Here is a 27559-nt window from a genome sequence, read left to right as displayed (position 1 = left end):
ATTCAGCTGACAATGCAGGTTTACCACATGTCGGAATTCCAGCTCAGATGATTTCTGCTACTGCCACGAGGGATGTCGAGCTCTACACCAAGACGGGCAGCCTGATGACACTTACCCACAGGTAATGGGGAGTTAGACCGCCCTGGCAGCGATTTGGCAGACTCCTGTCTCCAGCACTTACACAAACTCTTTGCCATAGGAAGCAGAAGCGAACCATTATCTACAAGAGGACCTCCAGAGGTAAAACCAGGAGCCTGCTAAATCGATATGAACTCTGAGAGTGGTGGTATTTAAACATATATTATTCTAACTTAGAACCCTGCCAAGGAATAAGGCGCACCACAGTGATATGGCGCAATTGAAAGTTAAACGTTACTCTAATAGGAGTGAGGCTAAGCCTCTGATTTTGGACATTATCTATATGAATGAGCACCTCTAAGCATCTGGAGCAATGAAAAAAATATTGCAATTCTTTCCTTTATACCTACCTCTGGAAGTTATTATATTGTTGTGTGGTCCTGAAGAAGGTGGTTGGTAGTATCATATGCCCACACCGAAAAGTACGTTGACCGCATGTTGGAAAAAAGATCCCAGCCCACAACACAATGGATAATAATTCAATCTGTGTTTCCACCTTTGTCAGTTCTTATGTATGTGTAGTTTGCTTGGACATGGTATGATTGTTGATTATGGTAGTTTTTGAGTTTGAATGGATGTTAGAGTGAGAGGATTGGTTATGAGGGTAGTTCTTTGCAATAGTTATATTTTGTTTTTATAGAAATGATAAAATTATATCTCTATCTTTGATATAACAGTCATGTCAAAATACATGGAAAAATTGTCAAAATGTAGTTGTAGACTTTTTAAATATGTATGCTGTTTTACAATCAACAAATATGAGATATTTTGGAAAAAATATAATAAACCTGATCTTACAAAAAATCATGGATAAGTAGTATTATATTACAAGTGGAACAGAACCAATAGCTCTTAGCAAGCACAGTAGAAGAAATACAGGCCAAGTGGGTATCTTTCTCAGGGATTTGGCAGATGACGCACCCTTGGCTAAATTGGGTTAGGGAGCGCTAAGTAGGAGTACAACTATACACAGTACTTATATGCCTGAATATATTCACTGTCTTAGTACAATGGTGGAAATGTTCAACTTTTTTGCCATTGTAATTCTAATAATGCTAATTTATTTCATTCTACTAATTATTGCAGCGTATGTATTTTATGCAAGAATCACAACACTTAAATATTGAAAAGCCTTGCTGAATATTTCTTGGGTATGCATGAGAGTCCAAACGAAAAGGTTTTAAATCTGTTATCACAATTTCCTTGAGGGGATTTTGATTGCGATGCTCTAAGGTTGCCTACACATTTGTTGCCCTGTAAGGTTAGGGGGTATCGATGATGCACTGTGGCAAGCAGGGACATAGGCCAACATATCCTGAGGGTGTGCACGGAATCAGTCTGGCTGGCACAATCCCGATGTTTATGTTGTCAGACAAACACACAGTTTAGCCGAAGGAGGTATAAGCCATACGACATTTTGGCAAAGGCTACAGGATACCTCGGTGGAGCTTGGGCAGATAGCACTCACAAGTGCTACAACTCGTCTTAGAGTGCTGGCAGCGCTGGAATCTGGAAAGGGATCTTGATCCTGTTCAAGCAGATATGGCCTACATCTTAAACTTCTTTCAGAGTTGGCAGTCTGAGTTGGCTTCCAGATTCCTAAATAAGTTTCAGACTGTCACCTCTGCAGGGCATGATTCAGTTTCTCACAATCCAGTGAACCAACACCACCTGATCTGTAAACTCCTCATAGATACTCTTTTTGTAATTCCTCCTTGGATCCTTGGACTGTGGGATGTCAATGTTTTATTGCAATTTTATAGAAATGGCCCTCAAATAAGTTTATCCAAAAAGTAATTGTCGCTCAAATTCCCAACTGTACTTTGCTTGCTTTCCTATGGAAGAGTCTATGATGTTAAGGTTTTAGACATTTCTGGTAGGATTTTTATCTCAGAACGAGTGACCTTTACCATTGTCAGAAGAAAAAAAACTTCCTCCATATCAATTTCCTACCTTTGGTTTCCAGATCAGAGTAGCCACTGTGTGGTCAGGTGCCTAAAAGAATATGAATCTCGCTCAGGTGAGTACAGACCAAGAAATGCTACTCTACTGCTAATCTAATTCATCAAGCCTCCCCTGGTGTCAGCAGTCACTTTGGCTAGATGAGTAGGATGGCTTATGTCAGAAGTGGGTTTACATACTTCCATATTTGGGGCATAGTCGACCAGGGGTGCTATGGCCTCTAAGTCATCTTGGATCTCCTCTAGGAGAACTCCAAATATCTAGCTATAGTCCGCCTAGAGGACATTCTCAAATGCAGACTGCTTTTCAGAATCCGTCTTTAAACGTTTTTATTTCAAGAATATTTTGTCCATTTATCGATAAGCTTTGATCTGGTATAATCCTAGCTTCCGGTTCTGACATAGAATGTAAGATTTCCTAGCTTTCACAGTTGAAAGTTTTTTATTCTATTAAGGCAGTGAGGCAAGCATTATACCACAGAGTACTAATCTGGCTGGTGTATCAGTCCCACCCATTGTTTGTTTGAGGTGATTTTCATGCTAAGCTGATGATAGCGAGAACGTGATAGTGAAAGATATGCTATACACATTGCTGTATATATTAAACATACATTCTTTATGGTACTGCTTACTTTTCGTGTAGTTAGTTTCATGTCTTGAAAATAGTAATGCATTTATTTCGTTTCTGGTTTGGAGTACAAGCAAGAATAAGCTGTTTGGCATCTTTCATGACTATTCACAGAGAAAAGAGTAGGTGACATATGTTGAGGACGTCTTTATCTTCATAGGACTGTTGTGATTGGTTGCCATGTTCTAATGTCTTTCTGTTACTTTAAAGACTCTTGGGATATGTAGTTGTTTTCATATTAGGTTTATTAATGTTGAAAGTTACTGTCTGCTGAGTAAGCAAATAAAAGTAAAGGAGGCATAAACGTTGCCTTTATTCACTAGATAGAATCGAAAATTTTGAAATGCGTAAGCTATGAAATTTTACATTCCCATAGCCTTTGTTTTGGCAGCAGTATTATTGTTCTGTGGAAAAATACTTTTCTGCAGTTAAGTAAACTATTCATTGACAGCATTTCAGATGGCATCACAGCCAAACACAGACACACTACACGGTGGAAATAGAAGAGAGACAAATATAAAATGCAAAGTGTCCTCAATGAAGAAGTCCTGAAATAGCATCCATCTTGGAAAATTAATGCCCTATCAAAAGGACATAAATATTAATTCAAGTCAGATGTAGATTCAAGTCAAGTCAAGCAGTTTATGTAAAACTTTCAATTATTAACCAGTTATGCAACTGAAAAAAAGTGTTTCATAGTTGTGTGGCAGAACTTGCAAGTCTATGGCAATCATCTTGTATTGGGCGCTTTTAAGTTTACAGAAACGGGAGTATTGGTGGGGTATGTTAGCAAATCACCAAACACCTCAAATATGACCCCTGTGCTGCTTTCTTCCCTACATTGCAACATCACAAAAAAGTTATTGCAAGGGAAAATGTTTTGGAAAAAAAAGAACACACTGACCCACCAGACCCTGGACTTCTTTAACAGCTGTAGTGCACATAGTGTACAGACATAATGCAGTGACTCACAATGAGGGGAGTTAGTGGCTGAAGTAGGCTGACCCACTCCACTGCCCCATGCTGTATGTTGTGGCGGGTGGAAGCACAATGTGAGTGACGTTAAAACAGATCAATGGATGAACACAACTGAAAGAAAGCCCCTGTATATACATAAGAATGTTTATGTATTTTTATAGAATCATTTTAGGAAAACAAAAGGTCTTGGCTAATGTCAGACCTAACAAGCATTTACAATGCAATGGTCTCGGCATTGGTAAAGTTAGAGCTATTGGCATTGCTCATGACATTATTTTTGTTTTTGTTTTTAAAACATTTAAAGAAACTGCATTGTTATTTACAATGTCAATCCCATTCAGCTGACCAGATGCCAACGCGTCACCCTGTTCCTCACAATGATGTGTATGAAACCGGCCGTACTTACTTGGACTGCTTCACAGCACTAGAATATGAATGAGGAAAATAAGGTTCTGATAATCTAGGGGTTGAGGCAAGCTGGGTGCTTAGGTTGGGCCGAAATCTGATGTGTTTTTTGGGCCATTCCAACAACGATTTTAGACTGTTAAATGCCAGTTGAGAAAAGTTATATTTTCTGGAGTTTGTTGAGCTTAAAGTGACCAAGGTTCCATACGGACTTTCCGTAAGGTTGTGGCTGAACAAAGTTTACCTCACCCGCCCCCTCCCTCCCCCACCCACCACCTTCAATCAGAAGGGTCTTCCACTGTACAATTGTCTCTTAACATACCATGTAGGTGAGTGAAGATAGGAAGGAAAGGGTAAAGACTGATTTTTGGGGGGCCTCTAGAGGCACTCAAGTTAGTGTAGTCAATTACAGAGCCCTGTTTCCAACCTGTCTTTGGTGCCCTCTGAGCAATTGGTCCCAAACTAGCTGCATCAGTTGATGAAATGGGCCATATCAAGTTTTCACTCAGGAATCAAATATAAATATTGCAGTAAAATTTGTATTTAAATGTGGATGTCCAATGCCACTCTACTCAGTGCCCCGCCACTCCACAGACCACAATGCTGCTTCACTGCACTCCATTATAATTTTATTTTTATAACACTACCCCTGACGAGGCATTGAAGAGCTTGGTTTTGTGTCACTCTACTCTTGGTGCTATTCAACTCTGTGCCACTCTAAGTCGCGAATGTCACTTCACGCTATACAATGTCACTTCACTGTACTCAATTCTGCGCCAGGGCTGAGCGAAGAAGTGATGGGTGCAGAAGGGTCCCTAGACGGCGCACCGGAAGGGTCAGGCTGCGAGATAGGCAGAAGTGGAGACCACTGATTAACAGAAGACACTGGGGGTATAAAAAGCACCCTACTGCGCGCCCCCAGTGACCTAACCATGCACTACAATAAAACCACCACCACCACTGCACAGGCTCCATCATCTCGCCTTGAGTGTGGAGAAATCATCCTGTTCCACAAAGGAGACTCGCCAACACACCAACAAATTCTAGGTTGCTTTATGCCGTGAAACTATAACAGTTAAAAGAAGTTAAATCGAAGGGGTCCCCAACCCCAAAGCTGCTATTTGAATTATAAAAGTATGCCTAAACCTCGCTCAAATCCCCTGCACCTGGTGCTTAATTTGTAAAAGAATGAGTGCTGGAGCTCAAAGTTCTCCACTGGTGCTGCTATTAGTAACATGGGCACCAAACACCAAGATCGCGTAGTCTGGAATTCACCTCAGGCCTCTTCAATCCACGGCCTGACACTTGCTGCCCTTTTATCTCACTCTTACCGAGCCCTGCTTTATTCCTATTTGCCGCCTTTCCCTGTCTCTCCCGTTTGTGTGTTTTTATTTCTCTTGCTCACAGTTCGTATCAAATGAGGAAAAGTCAGTGTCGGTGCCGAAAAGAGTGCTGGTGGGATCTACCGGCAACCACCTCTGGACGCGGTGCCCTGAGCGGAGGACGCTGCCGCAGGGGGGTGGAGGTGGGGGGGGGGGGAATACGAACTCCCGCAGCTGTAGCGCAGTAAGTGTTGGTGTGCGCCTAAAGCAGGGGTGCTTCTGGGCTCAAAGAACAAACTGGCCATGATGGAGGCCTTTGCCTTTTTGTGCCCCAACGAGAATCGCCACTGCCATCTTTGATCGGGTGCGTCACTGCGGAATCCTAGGCTGCTCGCAACTGGTGGGCTGGTGATCGCGGCTCTTAGAGCGGTGGACTGGGCGAGATGGACCTGGACAGTTGGGGAGCCCCTGAATCTCTTGGAAGTTGTGCCGCGGGATTGGCCACGTAGCTGCATCTGGACCCAGTGATACAAGGATGGCGAGGCGGACCGCGTATCACCGGAGCCCTGGCGCAGTAAGAGTTGGAGTGCACCCGGGCCTGCTGTTGCGTCTGCAAGGGGCTGAGAGGAAAAGGGACGAGCCTTCCCGCACTGGGACATCAACAACAATACCGGGGTCTCTTTTTCCCCTGGAGCCATACCTCGTTGGGCTAGAGTTGGGTCTGAGCTGGCTGTACTTCCCAGTGTCTGGCTGATGGAACTCGTTATTGCATTCTGGCTGCATCTTGAGGATGGTGGGGATGACGCCATGAACACCACCATCTTTCTCCGAGGTCATGCAGAAATGCCTCGGAGAAACGCAGCGTCATTTTCCGATTTGGGGGCGTGTTTTTCTTTCTCTCCTCTTCCCATTGGCTGGAATGTTTACATTCCAGAGGAGAGAAAGAAACTAAAAAACACGCCCGAATCCGAAAAAGACGGGGCTTAAATGGACAGAGGCCGCTCTCCTCCAATGGCTGGCCTCCGTTTAGGAAGCCAGCCAATGGAGAAGAGGGCGGGTTCAAGCCCCACTACTGAAAAACATTAAATCTCGCCAAGCGCAGCCTTCGCTAGCCGAGACCCAAAAAGGAGCAACAAGATGGCATTTGTCAGGGGCAGGATTCCTTCTAAAATGGCTGCTTTGCAATGTTTTATTCTACACCCAATTTACTTTGCATTATGGCCAGGGCTGATCTTATTTGTACTAGGGGACTGCACTTCTTTTGTTGACGACGGGCACCATGCCATGTTGTGATACCCTCAATCGGTCATAACTACTTGTCTCATTCTGAGGCTCGTAATTTATTTTATTTCCTCAATTTGCATTACAAATACCAACATGCTAAGTGTTCTTGGTGAAACAGCCAGGTCTGGGTTAAAGTGTCAAATATGATATCAGCCTGCTTTGCAATTATTGGAACTATAAAACGAGTGGGGCTGGAAGAAAAGCATTTGAGGCAACAAGGCCATATACTATAGGGAAAAAATGCACACAATCATATATGAGAATGATATTGCATCTCTCCTCAGAGTTCCATGATTTTATAAAGCACTTGACCTGCGACCTAAGGCTTCTTTCTATGTGATCAATGAAATTATTGGTGACTTGCAGTATCCTTATAATGTAATGGTGGACCTGTCTAGTTGTAATATTCGTTTTGTTTTTTTAAAGAAACCACATTTCAGTACTCAATATAGTCCGCTTTATTTCAGTAAGAAAACAGTTTTGAAACCTATTTTCCCAAAGGGTAATAAAAAGATGGTGAAAACCTTATTTATTTTTTCTCATCATCCATACAGTAAAATCCAGAACCACTAGCCCCTGAATACCAAGTGATAAATACCAGAGACGTTTGTAAACAATTTGCCTCATAACCAGCTTGCAAATTATAAATAACCATTTAGCAACCCACTCATAGAGAATTATATAACATTCCAAAACATACTGTAGAAAATATATAATATTATAAAAACAATATATTATAGGATTGTTTTTCTAAAACTTTAACAAAAGTGCTAAAACTAGAGCATTTCTTTCTTTATAAAAATGGTACTTAAATCCAAAAGGTAAGAAAAACATATGTTTGGAATTTTGAAACGTAAAATCTAATGGAGTAAATGGTACATAATACAGTTTTATTACGAATTAAGTTATTTAAAATAAAAACGTTATTTAATGAAGGGTCACACTGTTGAACAATTCTCTTTTGTATTTCATGGAAATCCTTGCCCAATGTCCCAGAGGACACTGTCACAAAGAATGGTACAAAGTAGACCTAAAAATGAAGAACAATCAATAGACTTTTTTTAGTTTTTTCACTAGCCAATAGGACAAAAATATTTCAGCTATGCAAAAGGTGACAGGCTCACAGAATCAAGAAGTAACAAATGAAAACAATAACGTTCTGAGTTTTTAAAAAGTGACTAGATCTTCTTGAGTTGAAGGGGCACAGAGGGATGAGAAGGACCATAAAGGATGGAAAGCGCTGCCTAGATCAGGCCTGCAGATCTCATATTATGCTTTAAGAAATAATCTGCAAAACTGAAAAATCCATTAAAATTGTAATAAAAAAGTAGCCAGTGGAAAAAAAATAACGCAAACAAAAAATAGACGGACATGAAGCCATAAAAGGTTATAGTTCTAGTCAGTATAGGTTAAGAACACAGATACTATTTACGCACATATATTAAACAATAATTGCGATATGCTATATTTTATTTGATAACCAGGAGCACTGCTTTCTAACAGTCTGGATCAGTGATGGTGTCCAAATTAACTGTATACGTGCCATGAGCCTTATGTCAATGGATGCAGAATTTTACGCTGTGCAATGCAAAGTATCAGAGCCTGTCTCTTTAAAATGTGCACCCTGGTGTGTTGGAAAGACTGATTGTCCTGGGCTATTCAAGGCACAGTTACCAATCAAAACGTGTCAATTGTGCGTCATTGCAGCTTATGCTGAGGTTCGAAGCATGATATGGAACTAGTAATGTGTATTAACACAGGTGTAATATAGACCAGATCATGATTTCTACTAAACTTTTAAAAATGTAGGAAATGTGCACTGTGCTTTGTGAAGGTTTAAAGGAGAATGCAACGCGGGCAGAGTTCAGCGTTTTAATGAACGGCATTACTTTGTGTTGCCTTTAAACATTTATGCCCCAGGCATCGTACATGATTACAAATAACAACCTTAACTATTTCGAAAAAGATCTGTGATTTCTGCATGGGGTGGCACCAGTCAACCTGCAAAGAAGTGCCCGCTCTTCGTATCTCAGCAGGTGATCTAAGTATTGGTCCATAGATACAGAGCTAACAAGAATGAGGTAAAACAGAGGTCTGCATTTCATGTGTATGTAGGTGGTGGTACCTTTGGGGAGCACTGAATGCATGTTATTTATAAGAGAAAGGCACCAAAATCTAAGAAACAGTGAAGCACCTATGGTTTCAGATTAGGAGGCCATAGGTGTTGAGGAGGCATGCCAGCAACCGGGCACTTTAAAATATTTAAACATTCAGGATTTCCGGTTTCTTCTTTGAACTGGAATTAGAGGTACTGTGCGGCACTGCTATAGGTGATTACAATTGGTGTGTGAACAAATCAATTTTTGACTTTCCAAGTGTTAGGATGCTTTTGTTAAAAAATGCAGTGGAATCATGATTGTAAAACAGGCTAGTCTCCAGATTGACGGGAGGGGGAGGGGGAGGTGCTTGTGTCAGGTTCCTTATAGATAAATAGCTGCTTTATTTTTTCTCGGAGTCCTCTTTGGGAGTGGACTTGTTGTATCTCTGGCCAATACCATATGGCACATGAGCTGCAATGGTGCCCATCTGCTGTGCGCCTTCTATGTGAAACATCTGGTCGTCAAAGAAAATATGGGGGCGTATTTTCTCCAGAACTGGCCCTTTTGGGGCACCTGCGAGGAAAAGTGCTTCATCGATCTCCAAACCCCAGCTACGCAGCGTCTTCAGCGCGCGGGCACCAGAACTTGCTGCGCTTCTGGCCGTGACGAGGTAGGTTCTGATTGGGCAGTCTAAGCGGGCACCTTTGGCATAAAACTTCCTCTGGAGTTTTCCAAGAGCTTCGAGGAAGCCTTTTAAAGGACCCTTAAAAGAAATATAGAAAAAAAGGTTAATCTCATGATAATGTTTTGCAATTTCACATTTGGGCCCAATAAGTCCTCTTCAACAAAGTTTGCTAGAAAGTATGTGGCGAAATCTGTCATGTATGCTTGTAGGGCATTTTGGCTTTAGCGAGGAAGGACCCCCTTCTGTAATCCCAAATGCTTGTGTGCTATTAAAGGCCACCCTACATTATGCGACTGCGTGGGGACTATCTTATTTGCTCTAACACTTTCCCTTTATGAGATATGCATTGAGGTAAAGGGACTCATGCAATCTAAGCTCCTGGGTTCTTGCTCTGAGCCCCTGCCAGACCCGCTCGGTCAGAATCTGCTCCAGCATCCGCTAAACTAGGGTGGTCTGGGGACTCCAACGATACTGAGTGCATTTAACACCTACACCCATGATGCCCCTTAATCTCCTCAGAAAAATCAACAGGTGATGCAAGATGTCCTTGGCCACCCCACACCAGGGGCGAGGTCAAAACACTATTATGACACGGGACAGGGTTTTCTGCACATTATCAGTATAATGATAGCAACATTGCTTGCTGGCCTAGCGGTGGGTCCCTTATGCACCCTCCTCACATCAGCGTACTGCGCTTTTCTGTAATATGGGCATCTGTGTTTTTCTTCCAAACCAACAAATATTTTCAAATATGTGCAGCAGGAATAATAATTTGTAACAGAGACTAGGATTTCTATTTCTCCTTTAAATATGCTTTTTTCGATGTTTGAAACATCCAATTTCTTAACAAAATAATCTAACACAATCACCACACAATGTAGCATATATATTTGAACACAACACCCTAATTCAGACATGCCCCACCGAAAGTTAAAAGAATGAACTCGGCGAAAATTCTACCAATTCCTAGCAGTCATTGCAAGTAACTCCATTCAAACATTTGATTTTGATGTTTCTTAAAACACAAGGATTCATTTTTCAAATGCAGATCACTTTGTCCTCGAAATGCCAAAAAATGTGCTCTGAAGCTGTTTTACACTGATCTGGTGCTTAAACCATGTCGAACAGGGCAACCACGCTCTCACAAAACTTAACAAGCACTGGCAGAGTCAATAGGTCTCGCCTTTGGGACCTTATAAGTGTTTAGCCATGCAACAGTTGCATAACTAAATACTTATAAGGTCCCAAAAGCGAGGCCTATTGGCTACGCCAAGCAGAAGTGATCGCGATCAAACATCAAAGCGGCACGAAAGTGAAAGTAATCGCGGAAAAGCGCGCCCGCGCACATGCACTGTAGCTCTAGGCTGGCCCGGTAGCACTTTTTGGAGCGCTCTCAAAAAAGTCACCAGACCAGCGCATGCGCTGGGTCAGTCGAGACCTAAAAACGTGTGCCTCACTCGACAATCAATTCACAAGGCCAAGGACTATTGTATACTTAACCTGGCTAACAGCCATGGAGAGTCAATCACTTAAAAGCACTGCAGTTTGGGAATATAGAGTCGGATGCACAAAATGCCAGGTCCCAATGCAGTCAGTGGTTTTATATCCAGACCAGACTGCCACCTGGCCTTTTTTTTGCAATGTGACTGATGCCCTCATGAGTGGCATCACAAATTGCGGATTCGCAGGAGGAAGCAACATCTTCTACCTTGAGAATATTAATTAGGCAGCAGGCACTCTTCCACCCCTTGTGAATGCAGGCAAATGTAGGGCCGGGGGCCTGGAAGGGACTGCAAACCTCAGTGCCTGCATATTGTTTTAAAGGTAACCCTTAAAGACACAGCTACAATCATTTAACCGTTGCTTGCGGGCCTCCAAAGCACAGGATGCTGCAAATCGCAGGCTTTGTGACCGCAAAAGAGTTTCGTGCATCGGACCCATAGCTTGAATTTATTTTCAATGTGTCTTTAACTGTTCCTGCGGATAGTTATTTAGCTCTTACATTTCAAATCAGAGTACACCACAGTATATTTTGAAATCCCTTTGCACACTGACTAAATCCTATACACTTATTAAGCAAGGCATAAGACTTTTTGGACTGTTTCAGATACAATAATGTGGCTTTTCATCTACTATTTTTATTTCTCTTGTCCTATTGATGCAGTTTCCATTTTTCTTTAATCTGTCCTAGTTCCCGTGAATATTAAAGGAGCTGCATGTATCTATGCCGTGCTCCTCGCCCACTGCTCAATGTCGTTGTGTGTCTTGAGAATTGAACTGACAGCCCTTGTGTAGTCTGAATGAGCATACTTACCTTACTGCTGGTCTTCCCACTATGCAGTTTCACAAAGTACTTTGAAAATTGTTGCTTTGTTTGTTGTGATTGCTTCTGTAGAGACTCCCTCTTTTTTTGAGTGGAAACCCAGGGGGGAATGGCCCTCTGCCAGATCATAAGTGGCCTAATGTTTCCAGATTCACAATACCTGGGTGCACGCCCGGTATTATCGGGTGTAGATCCGCACCCGGTAAGAATGCGGGTCTTACAGGTGGCGCAATCGGCTCACGCACAGTCCTGTCACTGACAAAACTCTGCATCACCTGTGGAGGGGGTAAGAGTGAAGCTGAAATTGATGCTCCCCTTGTTTCAAAGGACCTGCCCTGCCCCATATACCTCCCTGACCTGTGTCCTGCTCAGTATCTGCTAAGAGGAGTCAGTATCTCTGACTGGGATTATTACTTGGGGAAAACCAGCAAAAAACAATCCTCCTGGGTCAGCGTGGTTATTCCCTGTTCGAGAGAAAACCTTGTAATGACCGTATTTTGTTGGCAGATACCGTGCAGAATCGTTAATTCTGGCACCAATATCGCTTCATTAGAAATTCGGCACACTCGTACTGAGGGTGTAAGTGTTTTAATCCTTGGATGTAGCCTTACTGCTAGAGCTGTCGACCTCGAAACTCGGGAATCGGGTTCGAGTCTCGGCAACAACGCTCAACATCCTGTGATTCTGGCCAAATCACTTACTCTCACCGTTGCTAACAAAAAAAAAAATATATATGAATGTGTCCTCATGTAACGAAACTGGTGCTCATGTAAAGCGTTCTGATACCCGATGTATCGTCTCTAGTTCGTGCTATATAAAACTAAAGTTTTTCAGAGAGGTTAGTAGAACTTTGTGAAACATGCCGAACCTAAACTGAGACTATGAGACTCACTGCGCCTACATTTAACACTGCTGGTACAATCAAGCCCTAAGTCCATTGTTCTGGGAGAGTATGGTGACTCTATCTTTGGTACAAACTGACCCTTTGTGCATTTAATCTCTTAGGTCATTAAACCTATTGACCACATCATATTCCTAAACTGGCTGTGCGAGCTACAATGATAGATGGAAAGACTTCACAATCAACATGAAACATACAAGTGAGACTATATACAAATCCTGTGAAGTTCCATAAGGATCTGTCTCTTCAGTTATGACAGAGTTGCATCAAACACACAAAAGGGGATGGGAGGAGATGTAGCCTAACTGCCAGAGCTGCCGACTTTGGAATTGGGGAACCAGATACGAACCCCAGCATCGGCTCAACATCCTGTGATGCTGGGCAGATCACTTAATAATAATAAACAAAAACAACAAAAAAAAGACCTTTTTTTAATGTAATCTTGTGCTCATGTTAAGCGCTCTAATGCCTATAGGTCAAGTTTCCACTTTACAAAGCTGCAACAAAGAGATAGTCTAAACCGCTGGCAATCGCTCTGGGTAGCGTTCCAATCCTGCTCCTCATAAGGACGACCCATCCCGAACTGCCAGGTGAGGTCCCCTCCAGAGGAGAACACAAGTCCCAAGTGGCCAAGGATGTGCCCAGATATGGTTCCCTTGCTTGCTGTGCCACAGGGTCCAAGCTAATGAGGCAGAGACCAGTTTGAGGATGCTCGTGTTCCTTTTAGGAGGGAGACTTACCTGGCAGTATGAGATGTGAGGAGCAGGGTCAGAACTGCTTTTCATAAAGCAGCATTATGCGGGATAGCTGCAATGACTTGCCTGGTACATTGAGCCATACAAATTTAAAGATAATAAAGGGCATTTCAGTTTTTTTTAAATATGAATGCAGATATAGGATATATATATCACAAAACACATACAATTTATTTTTCACTACTGGACTGACAGAATCAAATACTAGAACACAATACGTAAGTATAAAACATTGACAGATTTAAGGATTTCATACTGATATTAGAAATTAACAGTTAAATAGCAAATTCTGTTGATTCAGTAATTACCTGAGCAAGAGGTTTGTTCTCAAACTCTTGTTCATTTTCAAAGAATGCATCTAATCCATGCGCTTTCACAATTTGCTCAGACTCATCGGAGAAGAGGACGGCATCCCCGTCAAACGCCACCCTGAGTTGCTTGTCTGAGAAATGCATCGATTTTCTGGCTGTAAACATAGTGGCAGCGGCAATTCCTAAAAACAAAAAAAACAAAAAATAATCCAGGTTGGATTACGCGTATCCGGAAGATTTTGAGCTTGATCTAAAAAGTTTTTCCCATCTACCTTGTTTGCAGCCTTACAACCTCCAAAAAAGCAGTGGTGGAAAGTCCACCATATTCAGCATTTTTCAACCTGTGGCGATGGATGTCAAGACAGGAGCCACTTTAAAAACATTTCAGTAAACATTCACCAATATCTCTCATTACTGATGAAAATTCTTCCAGCACATTTGACAACTGGAAATGTCTCCCAAGCAGGAGAAAAGAGGCAGTTTCCACAATGTAGTTTTGCTAACACCTGGGATAGCGCAGCATGTTAAGGAAAGCCTACCTACCTTTATCTGACAGTTCTTTCCCAGATGGTCTTTCAAGGAATTCTGAGGTGATCAAACTTTGAATGTGCTGTTTTCCTGAATGATTTAGGCCATGGTGAAAATATGTGGCTAAAAACTAGTGTGATGCCGTATTACTGCTAGGCCTGGGCGGTAAATTCCGTTCCGCTCGCGGAATTTGGGTAATTTCGCGATCCGCGGAATTGCCCAATATTCTGCATTCCGCGGCTTTGTGGAATTTTTTGCTTGTTCGCATTCTCAAAATGCGTGTTTGTGAGATATTTCCCCCCCGAGCATGCAAACAGCATTCGCGAACAGGAAAAAAGCATCGCGAACAAGCAATTCCGCGTGTTCGCAGATTTTCTGTGTGCTCGCGGAGATTTTTTACTGTTTCGCGGAGCTTTGCGTAGCGCGACTACGCAAATTCCGCCCGCCCCTAATTACTGCACCAGGTACAACCCGATTTGGGTGCAAACTTGGTTTCCACCCAAATCGTAACATGAAGGACACTTGAAATGAGGCCCTAAAGAAATTAGTTATGCTGCCAGAGAAGGGGATAAGAATATTTTTGCTGGATTCTCCATTACTGTCCTCCACTAATTCAGGAGTGGTCTTGTTTCTTCAAAGACTAATTGTCTCGTATACACTCCTTGAGGTGAACATGTTTGAAAGTTTGCGGGACAAACCTGGAGTATTTGCCTGCCTTCGTTCTGGATGAAGCACGGGTGATTCATATGTAATATGTACCTTATAATCCACTACCGTCTAAAATAAAAAGTCTATCAACCATAACTCTGCAAAGTATTCATGGCATTAAAAAAATCATTCTTATTGCATAAGAAAATAATGGACACGTAAAGAAATAATTTCAAAACTCATAATTGGTGCAATTTACTGCTCTGATACACACATCACAAAATATCAATTTTGGGGAAATTGCCTATTACTCCTCTATTAAACAGAAACGATTTAATTGTAAGAAATGACTCAGAAAGTTATTTCAAGTTTCAGAGGCTCGCTTTTGACAAACGTTTACATGCGTGGAATGCGTGGACATTCATAAAGCCTGAATCAGCTCTTAATAAAAGCAACTCTGGGTCCTGAACATAAAATCATCCAATGCTGTGGCTTGAGAGGGGTGGAGCATGTTTTAGAACCACTCCTGCACATGACTGACCTGTGATTTTCAAATTTTCACGAGTTAGAGTTAATTCGAGTCTAGAAAAGATTGTTCGAGACTATATAGAGACCCGTCACCTGTACCGGTAGGAGTGCGGGGATCTGTGTAAGAGGCAGACAGGAGACGTGCTGAAGCAGACAGGCAGGGTACACATATATGTGTCTTGTGTAATTGGAAGCAGGCTGGTGTGTTGTTACTGCAGTGAAGACCACCCTTCACTGAGATTTAGGAGGGCTTACAACCAGCTGCATTTTGTCCAATGTGTCACTAGAGTCAGCATCACGCATCCTAGTGCTCGGAAGCCACTATGTAGGAGAATGAGCGCTGCATAACAACAGTATATAAAATTTTAAAAATTATTTAAAAAAAAAAAAAAAACATTGGTGGAGCTTCTCAAAGATTTTATAAGAGGCAGGACAAGAGGCAGCAACAGGCACACTTGTGCTAACAGTGTCACAATAAACACATATGTCCAAGAAGCCCCCTCTGGGTGCATGCCATCTTCAGGCACATGTCACCGGGCCAGGAGAGAAATGGGAAAGCTAAAAATGTAGCTAGGGATCCGTGCTGTATGGATCCCGAGCTAACCTTAGAGGTGGACTTGTCTGGACCTCATCATTGTGGTGACGGTATCCGCAGTGCATACACCGCCAGTAGCACGTTGCCCTTGAAAACAGCGGGTTTATGTGGTGGTCAATCGATGGGCACATTTTAATATCCAAGGCTTTAAAGATCGGCCGCATGAGAGAAGAAGCAGAGCTCACAGAGACGGATCTCTAAGGTAAAGAATTAGCAGTGGTCAGAAGCTCTTTCAGTGATTGATATTCATTGCATAAGATGAGCCTGCGCCTCAACTAGCTGCATAATCTGCTACAGACAGATGTTCCCGCCAGGTAGGGCTCTCAGATTCTCTACCCACAAAAGCCTAATGTACACGTGCTCTGCACACATATTCTGTCTTGCGTAAACCAGTTCAGCTACCGAGCCCAGCTTATATTTCACCCTCTACTTACAGTCCTCACAAAGCGATAAGTGAGCTGCAGCTGTACCAGCTGACACTTCCACCAGGCAGGATTCACCTTCATGTGCTGGATCTCCTGCCTGAGACATGCGAAAACATGCAGGCCTTATGCTTCGTCCAGGTTGGTCAGTGCCGAACTGATATTGCGGGTCTCACGTTTGACCTTGGGCTTGCACACAATTCAGAAACCTCCAAAGTATCAGTCAAACCAAATTCCTACACAGGTAGCTCCCATATCTCCTTGTACCTCTGTAAGCTGCTATACCAATTCTTACCCTGCAAATACCAGACATCCAAGTGTTTCTCCACAAATACTTTACAAGTATAAAAATGGCTGAGTTTGAGGCAACCTATTGCTGCTCTAACAACATCAACTGGCCAAACACATCCCAACCCTGAAGCCGTGCTGTAAATCCTCTATCATAATGTACAAAACAAGCATTGGAAAGGGCGACCGGTCTTGGTGCTATTGGCTTTATTAATGTTAATATTTTTTAGCCATGTATCTGTATTTACCACTACTTTGAGCCAGGGGAAAAGAAAAGTTTTATTTTTTTAATCATGTAAACTGAAGCCTACGAGGGGAGGTGGCAATGATATTCTTTATGCTGGAGTATCACACATTCTTGTATTTGGCCACAAGATGCCACTTTGGGCTCTACTGCCTTCAGAATAAGCACAAAGAAAATATCTTCCGATTAAGTTAAACAGAGACCTGACATTTTACATGTAATCATTGGAAAGGAACACTATAAATGAATGTAATGTAAATTAATTTATAAAATAACACCACCTGACAATGTGTTTAATAAATTCTGAGTTGTAAAACAAGTGAGAAGAAAATATACCTTATGTCTCCTAACCTTTCCTGCACATATCTGCTGCTCAGCAATGTTTGGATGTGAAGGCGATTTGACTGGGGTGGAGATGGGGCAGGTGGCAGGGGGAAAGAGGCACAGGAGACGGAGGATGGAGCAAGTGAAAACACGAGCACTCAAGCGGCATGCTCAAACACAAAGAAAAAAGTTGCTCCTAAAACGGAAACAGTGGATGGACACAAGTACTTGGTACATACTCTGGGGAGGGATAAGCATGCCATGGACAAATGGGGATAAAGGATATGGGAGTGATGGTGGAGTGAGCAAATGGTATGTCTATCGGCACGCCGAAGCCCACAGTTTCAATCCAAAATGTCTCTTTGAGAAAACGCATGTGCTGTCTAGCTGAGACCTAAACACAGAAAAGGCCTGCACCCCTCAAAACCAAGAAAAGGCTGCCCTCAAACCCACAAATAAGTGGTTCAACAAAGACTTGGCTGATACAATTGGCCAATTTTACAAATCTAAGTTAGAGGCAGGCAAAACCCTCTGCAAAATATACAAAAGTAGCATCTAAAGTGATCTTTCAAATCTACCAGGAGGTTCTCACTCCAAACAATAATGGCATGTCTCAACAGTATTTCAAGGGCCTTCTTACCACTTTCTAATCTAAAACTACAGAAAAGGCTCCATCACGTGTACCTCAAATCCATCTCCTTCTCGTCCCAGATCTCTGCCACTAGTATACTCTAGATTTTCTACATACACTCCAATTGTCACAATTCGCTTTCTATGCTCTACCATGAGGGTAGCTTGCCTGGTGTACTTTCTAGCGCTGAACTAAGCACTCTGACCTGTGCTACACCTGTATACGGACTTCCAGATTCTTGGACAATATTTTCAGTTTCCCTTTAATTCCGGGTTCATGCCGGGTTTTGTCTAAGCCTGTTTCCTTTTCTTGACAAGGACTCCAAATCCTAAAATTCCCTGTTATGTGTTTCGTCTCTGCTTGTGCAGGCCAAAGATGGATGGGGGAATAAACACACCTGTGGCTAGTAGGTGCTAGCTTCTTCAAACCTCTATTTTCTTCAGTCCAGCATGGGTCATTGTAGCAGTGTTCCTGTTGGACTGACCTTTAGTTTCTAAAGATTCCTGATTCTCAAGCAATTGCTACCCTTGTTTCCTGAACCTGCACTGTTTTTCAGTGTATCACAGTTTCTAGAACCAGCAACATGGCTTTCTCAACGACACTATTTTGTAATGTTTCCTTGTTTCTCTAACGTCCACTGTTCAGTGTTCTGCACTTCTCTATTTCTTGAGTTAGCACTGTTTCATTGCATCCTGATTCTTTGAACTTTCACTTCTTCTGTAGTTCCCCTTTCAAATTTCATCTGTTCCTTTACCTCCATCCTTAGTTCTTATTTTTGCAATTTTTTATGCAGGTCCGGCTTGGACTGAGGCCACCAGAGCACTTTACAATAGAACCAGACGTTACATGTTTTTATGCAAGGTGAGATTAAGTGATTCGCCCAAAATCGCAGGATATTGAGGTGAGGATGGAATTCAAACTTGATTTCCAGTTCCAGAGATCGACAGTCTAAACTCTTGTCCACATATCACTTGCTTGATTGTTTTCTGCCAAGTGTTGTCTTTGTTTCCTCTTCTTCCTTTTTAAGCACTACTTCTCTCTAGCTCCTTATCTGTCATAGCTGTGTACTTAATTGTCCATCCTTGCTGTTACCACCTTGCGTGTTCCTGTGTGATGGCCGGGCTTCATGTGCCTAGCTGACAAATTTGATGATGTTTCTCATTCACAAAGAGTATAATCTTTATTTTACCTTTTCTGTCATCACTATAGGTATCGGCTCACAGACTCTACCTTTGGACAGTGGCATACATGTAGGTATTTCAAAGTCAGTATCAGTAACAGTAATTGTAGGTGAGGAACATACTGTACTTCTGTTATAAATGGACCTGATATTTCCGATCAGTACCCCACTTAAGAGAGATTTGTTTGGAAATCACTAAAAAGCATCATCGTCATTTCTCTTCTGAGCAAACCAAAAGCTAACTCGAAGGAGATGGCTACCTATTGCCCGATCACTAATCACCCTTTTAGTGCACACAAGATCCTTGAGAAAGAGGTTTCAAGACAACTACAAGTGTATGGCAAACTGTTCCTCTCCACGATCATCTGTCTGGTTTCATGCTCCACGGGATACTGAATCAGACCTGACTTTCATCTGACAACACCTACTCTAGTTGGATGAAGATAAGAATTCAGCACTCATATTTCTAAACCTATCAGCAGCCTAAGTAACCCAACTGTACTTCTGCACAGGCACAGAACATGGGATGTCTTGTCGAGTGCCATCTTAATCACGTTCTTCTACTAACTGCAGCCAACATGTTAGATTCAGAGCATTTGAACTGACTTAGCACACATTCCCCTGTGAAGTCCCCACGGCTCTCCCTTATCATGCTTTCTATTCATCATTAACATGCACCCTTCCAACACCCAATCCCTTCCAACTGGAAAATGGCCCAGGAACTCAAGGCAGCATTACAACATGCTTTAGCCGTCGCTCTACTAGATAAACTGGAGCCAAGACATAGGCCAAGTCGGCTGGAGGATTAATCTCTGGCCAATTTTCATTTATTTGGCATCTAAATTTAGATCTGCCACCTTCCACTACTGCAAAAGTGAGGAACATAAGGATATGATTCTGCTCCAAACTCTATTTCATACACCAAGCAAAAGCAGTGACCAAGAAAATAAATGTGTATCCTTCTCTGTTTTGGAAACGTCTCCCTCTCCTGGAAATGGAACATCAATTGAGCTAACAAGAGCCTCGCAGATGTTTTTAATATCATCTATGCTGGTGTCCCAAATGAACATGTTAGTAGAGTGTAAAAGTTCCAAAACCAAATGGACAGAACATACCTGAATCTACAAAAGACAGACTACATCTACCTGCCGTCAAAGCTCTTTGCTGCATGCCAACATTCAGAACTGAACGGAAGGTACTCTGCTCTGAACACAAAGCCTACTGGGGCAAGGGACCGTGATACCTACAATACCTTGCAGCCAACTACGACCGTTAAATGTCCTTACAACTCATAACAGCACATTTGATTTATCAAAGACTAGTGAGTTGTCAAAAGATGGAAGGACGACCACCATGGAGTTTAGGGCCCATGGTTGTTGAATGCTTTCAATCCAAATCTGAGGTTCAAATCTAAACTACACGACGTTCAAGAAGAATTTCAAAACTGGCTCATTTATAGCTGAACTCCCTTTTCTTGGGGGGGTTGCTAAGATAATGTTAAGATTACTTTGTAACCTCCTTCTACTCCAGCTGTACGTTTTCTGATCCAACCTAGTACTCTGAAGGAACCATAAGGTAACATGCAGCACTCTACAAAACACATTGTTTATCATGAACCTGGCCTAAGGCAGAAGGGAACTGTCCAGGGGCAAAGGCAAAGATATGAGTAAAGAACTAGCTGGGTTATGTCACACAAATATTACAATTTTGGAATGGAAGAATAAGGGGGGATTTTTAGACTTTCATAGCAACAAATGATCGCCGAATGCGTGAGAAGAACTTTTATTGGTTAGAGAAGACCCAATACTAATGGGAACGTGAATATAAACATAATAGTAACATTAACTTGGCAAAGCCAGTGGGAATGAGCTGACACACTTCTGGAAATTTTTTAATTGCTCTTCAGGCATATATTGAACTTCTTGTGGCTGTATCAACAGCCACTTTAAAGTAAAAGGCCAAGCTCATGCCAGAAATCAAGGGATGGAGGAGGACACAGCGACCATGTCCAGTTAGAACTTGATGTGCAAAAGCCAGGTCTAATATTTTCGGCCTATGTTAAAATATTAGGTAAACAATGTGGTAAAATGGGTGGTAACACTAGATCTCAGATGCTGCAAGTTCTATCAAAATTATAAGTAATGATGACCTGCAGTGCAGTCAAAGCTATAGAAATACCCTGTCCTGATATCGCTACTAGCATCAACTGTGAGCCAATCAATCAAGGATGTATGCACCATTATGCGGAGTTCCCATTCATCTTAATTAAGTTACCTCTTACTTCATTATGCTAACAGAAGTGTAGCACGGAAGATGCTTAGATTACCTGATATTTGCCATGAACTTGATGTTTCGTGTCATTATAACCAACATAACCAATTCTCACATTGACTCTAAAAACTTTTCACCAAGTGAGCAAAAATTTGACAAATAATGACATTTTACAATTTAGGGTGGAAGCCTAACTTGGAAACAAACTAGTCAATGCAATCCATACCTTCTTCTATTGCCTCTCCCACTTTTTCTGAATCCGCAGAAAGATATAAGTTGGTGAGATATGCTTTCAAGTAGCCAATTGGACTTTTGCCACCTGTCATGCAGAAACGTTCAATGTTCATCCCTGAAAAGAAAATGATATACAACGTGAACAAAGGAGCTGTGACTGAATTGTTTTTTAATACACTACTTTATAAATTGAGTCAGTATAATTGCAAATAAGAATGCATCTGCACGCCAAAAATGTTCCTAATTACTTGCACAAAGTTTTAGCATGTAAACTGGTATATGATATGTATGCTTCACATGTATTTATGTAGACAATACACAGCGAGGGAAACATGCAAGGAAGATGGAACATTACAATGACATCTCACAGGACACAATAAAAAAAACACAAGGAAATGCCCCTGCAGCAAGCTTTCTACCACCACTTCCGAAGCCACGAATCGTATACAGTGCCATTACTAGGAAGTAACAGTCTACCTCCATCTTGAGAACTCTAGCAACATAGCTGGTTTCTGCAGTAACAATATTTATCGAAAGTCTAGGCACAAGAATACGGATCCCGTTATAGAGCGGTACCTTGAAATATCTCTGAAGACAGGCAGCAAGCACCCGAAATGAGAATTGCATTGGTTTCATCAGTCACTTCCTGAATCATCTGAGACAGCTCAACCATGTAAAAAACATGTGGCGGCAAAAAAGGAACACCAGCCCTTGTAGTCTGCCCAAATCCACACTTTCTGTACCAAATGAAGAACCTACTTCTCTAGATTGACACAGTCTCTTACTCCTCGAAGTGAATCCAATGCTATTAAATGTGCTATGTTTTCCCTCCCACACTGGAATAGTGTGTTAGTGGATGCAGCAAAACCGGAAGCTGAAGAATGCAAAAAGCCATGTGAAAGTCGTGCTTGCTAGCACCCCTCCTACATTATGACGTAGCACAGTTGAGTGCCTCTTTTTTCAATGCTGCCGCTAGCTGGTCAACAGTGGTAGAAAACTAACAACTGTTTCAGAGACCTCTCCTGGAAGTTTAGGAGGTCTGTCTTCAGCCGGTGTAGTACTGCAATAGAATGACGTCTTCCTGGGACACTTGAGGTGTCTAAACTCACCCTAGCTGCAATGATCTGTCTTGTCAACCGATATCATTAAACTTGAACTTTCTTCATGCCTTGCAAATGCTCCCATACCCAAACCAGAACTAACAGGTAAAGCCATAACAATGTCCTGCAACAAAGATGCGAAGGAACATGGAAGTAAGGTAAAGAGCTACGAAACAGAGTGGAGGAAAAGAGCAGAGTTAAAAGATACAGCGAACACGGATATGGGACAGAGAGGGTTAAGATGAAAGACAATTTAAGAACACAACTGAAAATGTATAATTCTTTCAGAGAAATGTCCTCGCAAAAGACATGGGGAAGCAAAGGAAATGACGTGACACCTGGGCACAAATGCAGTGATGTATGGGTGTTTTCAAAGGTAACCTGTAAAGAAGCGGGTAAAAACCCGAGATTATATATTTGGAGCACATCATTCAGAGACGTTTACTGGAATATCCTCCAAAGTAGGGTGATGGTTAGTTCCGCCCTGAAAGTTTACCACACACACCCTTGAAAGGTGAACTGATATCTGAATGAAGTGATGACATTTTCCTGTTCAATTGTGATTTTATTTCAGTGTAATGATGAAGGATCAGCTGACAGCAATCACCCGAAGTTAAAATAACATGAAATACCACTCAATTTAATGAGCACCATCCAATTCTGACCTCAATCGCACAATCAGGGCAACAACGTAGAACCAACTACCTTCAACACAGAATGGAGTCAGGTGAATACTGACATAAGCAAACTCATTCCTTATTGAGGTATTGATTTATAAATTGGTCATCTTGCGTCAACACCCCAAACTGTTTTCTTGAAAAAAGGAACCAATAGATTTGCATTTAAAGTACATGGCCACAATTCTTGTGGACTAGTTGATGATCTTGGAATCATGATTTATGAATTTATAGGATTATTATATGAGTCAATTGGTAAAGAAACTTTAATTAGATGTCAATCATTTCATGGTACAGACAATTGAAAACTGGACTATAATAGCGTCTTCAGATTTCCTGGCGCAAGAGGGGTATCCAACACCAACCACCACAACAAGTTATTTAATTGCTGCTGCTAATTAGCCTCTATTTTATCATAGAAGAAATATAAAAAATATTTCAGGTACATGTTTGATTAGATCTAATCTTCTCTATGTAATTTTTAGTCTTAACAATCCTCCGGCCATTCTGACTTTGGACCTGAGAAGCCTATTTAAATTCATAGACATGAACTGAACTGCTTTTTCATGTTCCAATTGTGCAACATTTTCGCAATACAAATTATGCACAATGTGAAGCAAATTTTCAAACCTTAGTTGAAAATTGCAGATGCATTTGTTATCTACGCTTCCCGCTCAAAGTAACCGAATGCATCTTTTTGAAAACATCCACCTAATGCACCAGGTCTTTGGAGCAAGTTCTTAACATTAACATTCTCTAAAGACGTCCCCCTGTGAATTGCAAATATTGCAGATCTGCAGAGATGTCGTAAAAAATACGTTTTAATTGCATCTATAGTGTACCATCATGTCGTGTTGCAAAATATTTATTAAACTTAATTTCTATTTGTATATTACTTTATCGTGGACTTTTTTTTTAACAATGCAAAAGTTCACACAACTATATAACCACATTCTCTACTTAGGTAGACCTCCACTCCCAATAATATAGTGAGACAACTTAGAAATATTCAAGAGTCCCATGGTTTTATCAGATTGTAGTGTATGCCCTAATCTATACATGATACCCATCTGTACTTTACTATACTGCCAGAGAGTCTGCATGTCTGCACCGTCTTTTTGGTGCTTGGTGTTTAGAGCTTTACATTTTTTCCCAATCCTTATGCGTTTCATTGTACACGGACAACCCTTTTATTGTGAAGCAACAAAGGCTTAATGAGTGAGGTAAAGATGGTGCACATTACGAACCTATTTACATGTTTAATACGGGACATAGAGGTCCGCTCATCCACATTGGAACTTGTCACAGGATTTTGGTATCTGCCACATAATTTTCACCAGTGACAAAATGTGTTAAATTCACGACACGCACTCTCCATGTTGTAAGTCAGCTATGCTGAAGTTATATCTCTCGGTATTACGCTTACACTCATTTTGTATTTCCACTTTGTCAGCTCTGATTAAGATCATTTTTATGCCACACTGAAAGCTCTGCATAAAGCCTATAATTGTAGTAGGATTTCCAGTCAGTCTTTTTCCAAAATGAATTTCGCTAAGGGAAAATGTTACATTTTGGTCAACCAAAGGGAGTGTGTTCTTTTTTTAACTGTGAGGCGTGGGTGTGGTTCTGTAATGGAGCTCATCAGGCTCTGACACTAAAAAAGTAGGATGCCTCCCCCACTTGCCCACTTAGACACTCAAATATGTGACCTCTGAGGTTCAGCAGCTTAATTAACACTGAAGACAGGAGTAAGATCTCCAATGTTGGTCCAGCCATGATGGGACATTTGGTAAAGTTTTCAAGGTATTTTATATGCCAGAAAGCAAAGCCCCATGATATTTACCAAAGCCTAACTTATTGTAGTGTGTGCAGTCATGAAAATAATTAATCACCTAACTTAGAACTTTGAAATTCCAGCAGATCCAGGGACTAAATATTATTACATAATGCACAACTAAATACGTGAACATCTTACGGTGCCTTCCTCCTTGCTAACTGAAGCGCTATCTTCCCTTTCTGTGTTCTTGTTGGTCTGAAGACTGAGTGTGTGGTGTGCCAGTCACTACAATTGTCTCTAAACACAGGGCAATTATTCTGCCCATTCCTTGATTCCTGTGCCCCCTTCAACCTGAGAGGGCAAGTGCCTGGATGCCCTGAAAACGTAGATGCGATAGCTGTGGTACTCAGGTGCCCCATACCGTGAGGAAATCAAACAGTCTGTCCTTCTGCTCTTGTGTTAATTTCTGTTTGCATCATTTCAATGTACGTGGAAGTATGTCTGTTGCTTGCTCAAAGCATCTTCACGTTGGGAAATGTCAGGCTATGTTGGCATCCAAAATCCCCCAAGCAAAGACGCTCTCCACCAGACCAGAGCAGCCTCACTAATTCTTCTGCAAGCTCTTACAAGACTGCAGAATGTGCTTGGGCTCTTCCTGTCTGTACCCAACCTACACACGGAATCTCAGCGGCCCAGAGCACCTCCTCCATGGATTGGAGCCAAGGCGATTGTTTTTCATTCTCATACAGTCACTCGTTTGTTTTATTTTATCTCAAACTATGAAGGCAAGAGAATATCATCACAGAAACTGAGTGCATTCTCCAAGATGTCATTCTTTAGCAGTCCCAGCCTATCGTGTCCTTTCTTCACACCAGCCCGTCTACCCTATACGAGGATCCTGATTGGTGGACGCCCTCTGGTGGACGCTGGGAAGCCTTCAAGAGCCTAAAATGTGCAGTTTCATATGGTACTTTTTTCAACATATAAAGTGGTTACAGACCTTTTAGGAATTGGACTTTATGTATTTAAGTCTATTATTTCCATTATAAACCCCTGACATTTTAGATGGACCTAGTTCACACATTTTGACTGCTTTGCTATAGAACTTGATTTGGACTGGAGGTACTTTGGTTTGCATTGCATTGCCCAACACTTCTGGCAGTTTTCGAAAGGTGAGACACGGTCACTTCAAGGAGGTACTAAGGCTGTGTAGGAAATCAGCTAAAGCAATTTAAGTATCCAGCTCTGCAGCGGAGTTCCTCCCAGGCATACATTTAAACGTTGTCTAATGTTCTCTCAAAAACTTTAAATTCCGAGCTGTTGTGGTTTAAAAAACACCACTATTTTTACTACAAAAATGAATATATATTCAAAATGTATATAGGGTATGCTACTCTAGCCCAATGAAAATTCTATATGATTCTATTCGCCTGCACACACTTTCACACCAGTACAGTGCATGCATCCCCCCCTTGGTGATTTCCGTCGCTCGCTTCATTCTGCGGGTCTACTTACAGGAGTTTGGGGAGAGGTGCAGTACTCTCAAATGGCTCAACACATTTTTATCTGGTTGCCAGTTTGTCTCCACCTCTCCTTTTAAGACTGACTTCTAGCCTGTCTTGTGGAGTACCATAAAGCTGAGCAACAAGCCCCTCACTTATTAATAGACGTGCTCAACTCCTGGGCACACTCATTCCGTTTTTTCCCACTTGGCATTATTCAGCTATGCAGAAGATACCCAGCTGCTGGTCATAACCATTGCCATTTAAGCATTGAAGTTTATGTCAGCTCTTTTTGAAAGGATGAGCTACAACTTCCTAAAGGTGAACTGGGACAAAACTGAATTTCTTATCACAAGGGGAGCCTTTTCACCAAAGGCAGATGATTGATGCCCACCCTACTGTGGGCTTCCCTCTTGTGCGATGAAACTGACAAGGTGAGATATCTGAGTATCGAATTTCATGTCAGCCTCACCCTGAAACTGACATGCTAACCTTCATTTACTTCCTCAGTTTAAGATTGCGAAAAATATTCAACATAAGCTTACTCTTGTCAGCAGAAAAAAAGTTGAACACGTTTCAGTCACATCCTGCTATAACTATGCAGGCTCTATATATTTTGCCTAAATTAATCCTGAGGCCATGTGTATAACACAGCTGCAGGTTGACTATTACACGCACCACATAGTACATCCATTTGCTAATATTTCAAGGGACAGCACTGGTTAACAGTAGCCAAAAGATTCATGATAAATGCCTTTGTCTCAGTCATCAGGCTGCCTCAGGTACTGTCCCACATTTTAAAAGAAGGTATTCTTCCTGA

The 27559-nt window shown here is 41.7% G+C and overlaps 1 protein-coding gene across 1 annotated transcript in view; it reads right to left on the bottom strand.

The window, feature by feature from the left end:
• Positions 1-7156: 7156 nt before the first annotated feature.
• The window catches only part of NT5C1B (5'-nucleotidase, cytosolic IB), a 103055-nt gene continuing 82652 nt past the window's right edge, over positions 7157-27559 (bottom strand). The window contains exons 4-6 of the mRNA XM_085610638.1: positions 21676-21798; positions 13788-13972; positions 7157-9578 (exon numbers count right to left, since the gene is read on the bottom strand). Of these exons, the coding sequence (XP_085466764.1) occupies positions 9216-9578; positions 13788-13972; positions 21676-21798 (671 nt within the window). The 3' untranslated portion in view covers positions 7157-9215. The remainder of the gene's footprint in view (positions 9579-13787; positions 13973-21675; positions 21799-27559) is intronic.

Source organism: Triturus cristatus, chromosome 6 (assembly GCF_964204655.1).
Source record: "Triturus cristatus chromosome 6, aTriCri1.1, whole genome shotgun sequence".
In the NCBI taxonomy this organism is placed as follows: Eukaryota; Metazoa; Chordata; class Amphibia; order Caudata; family Salamandridae; genus Triturus; species Triturus cristatus.
Note: the sequence above shows the minus strand (reverse complement) of the source record. Positions and strands in the feature narration are given on the sequence as shown.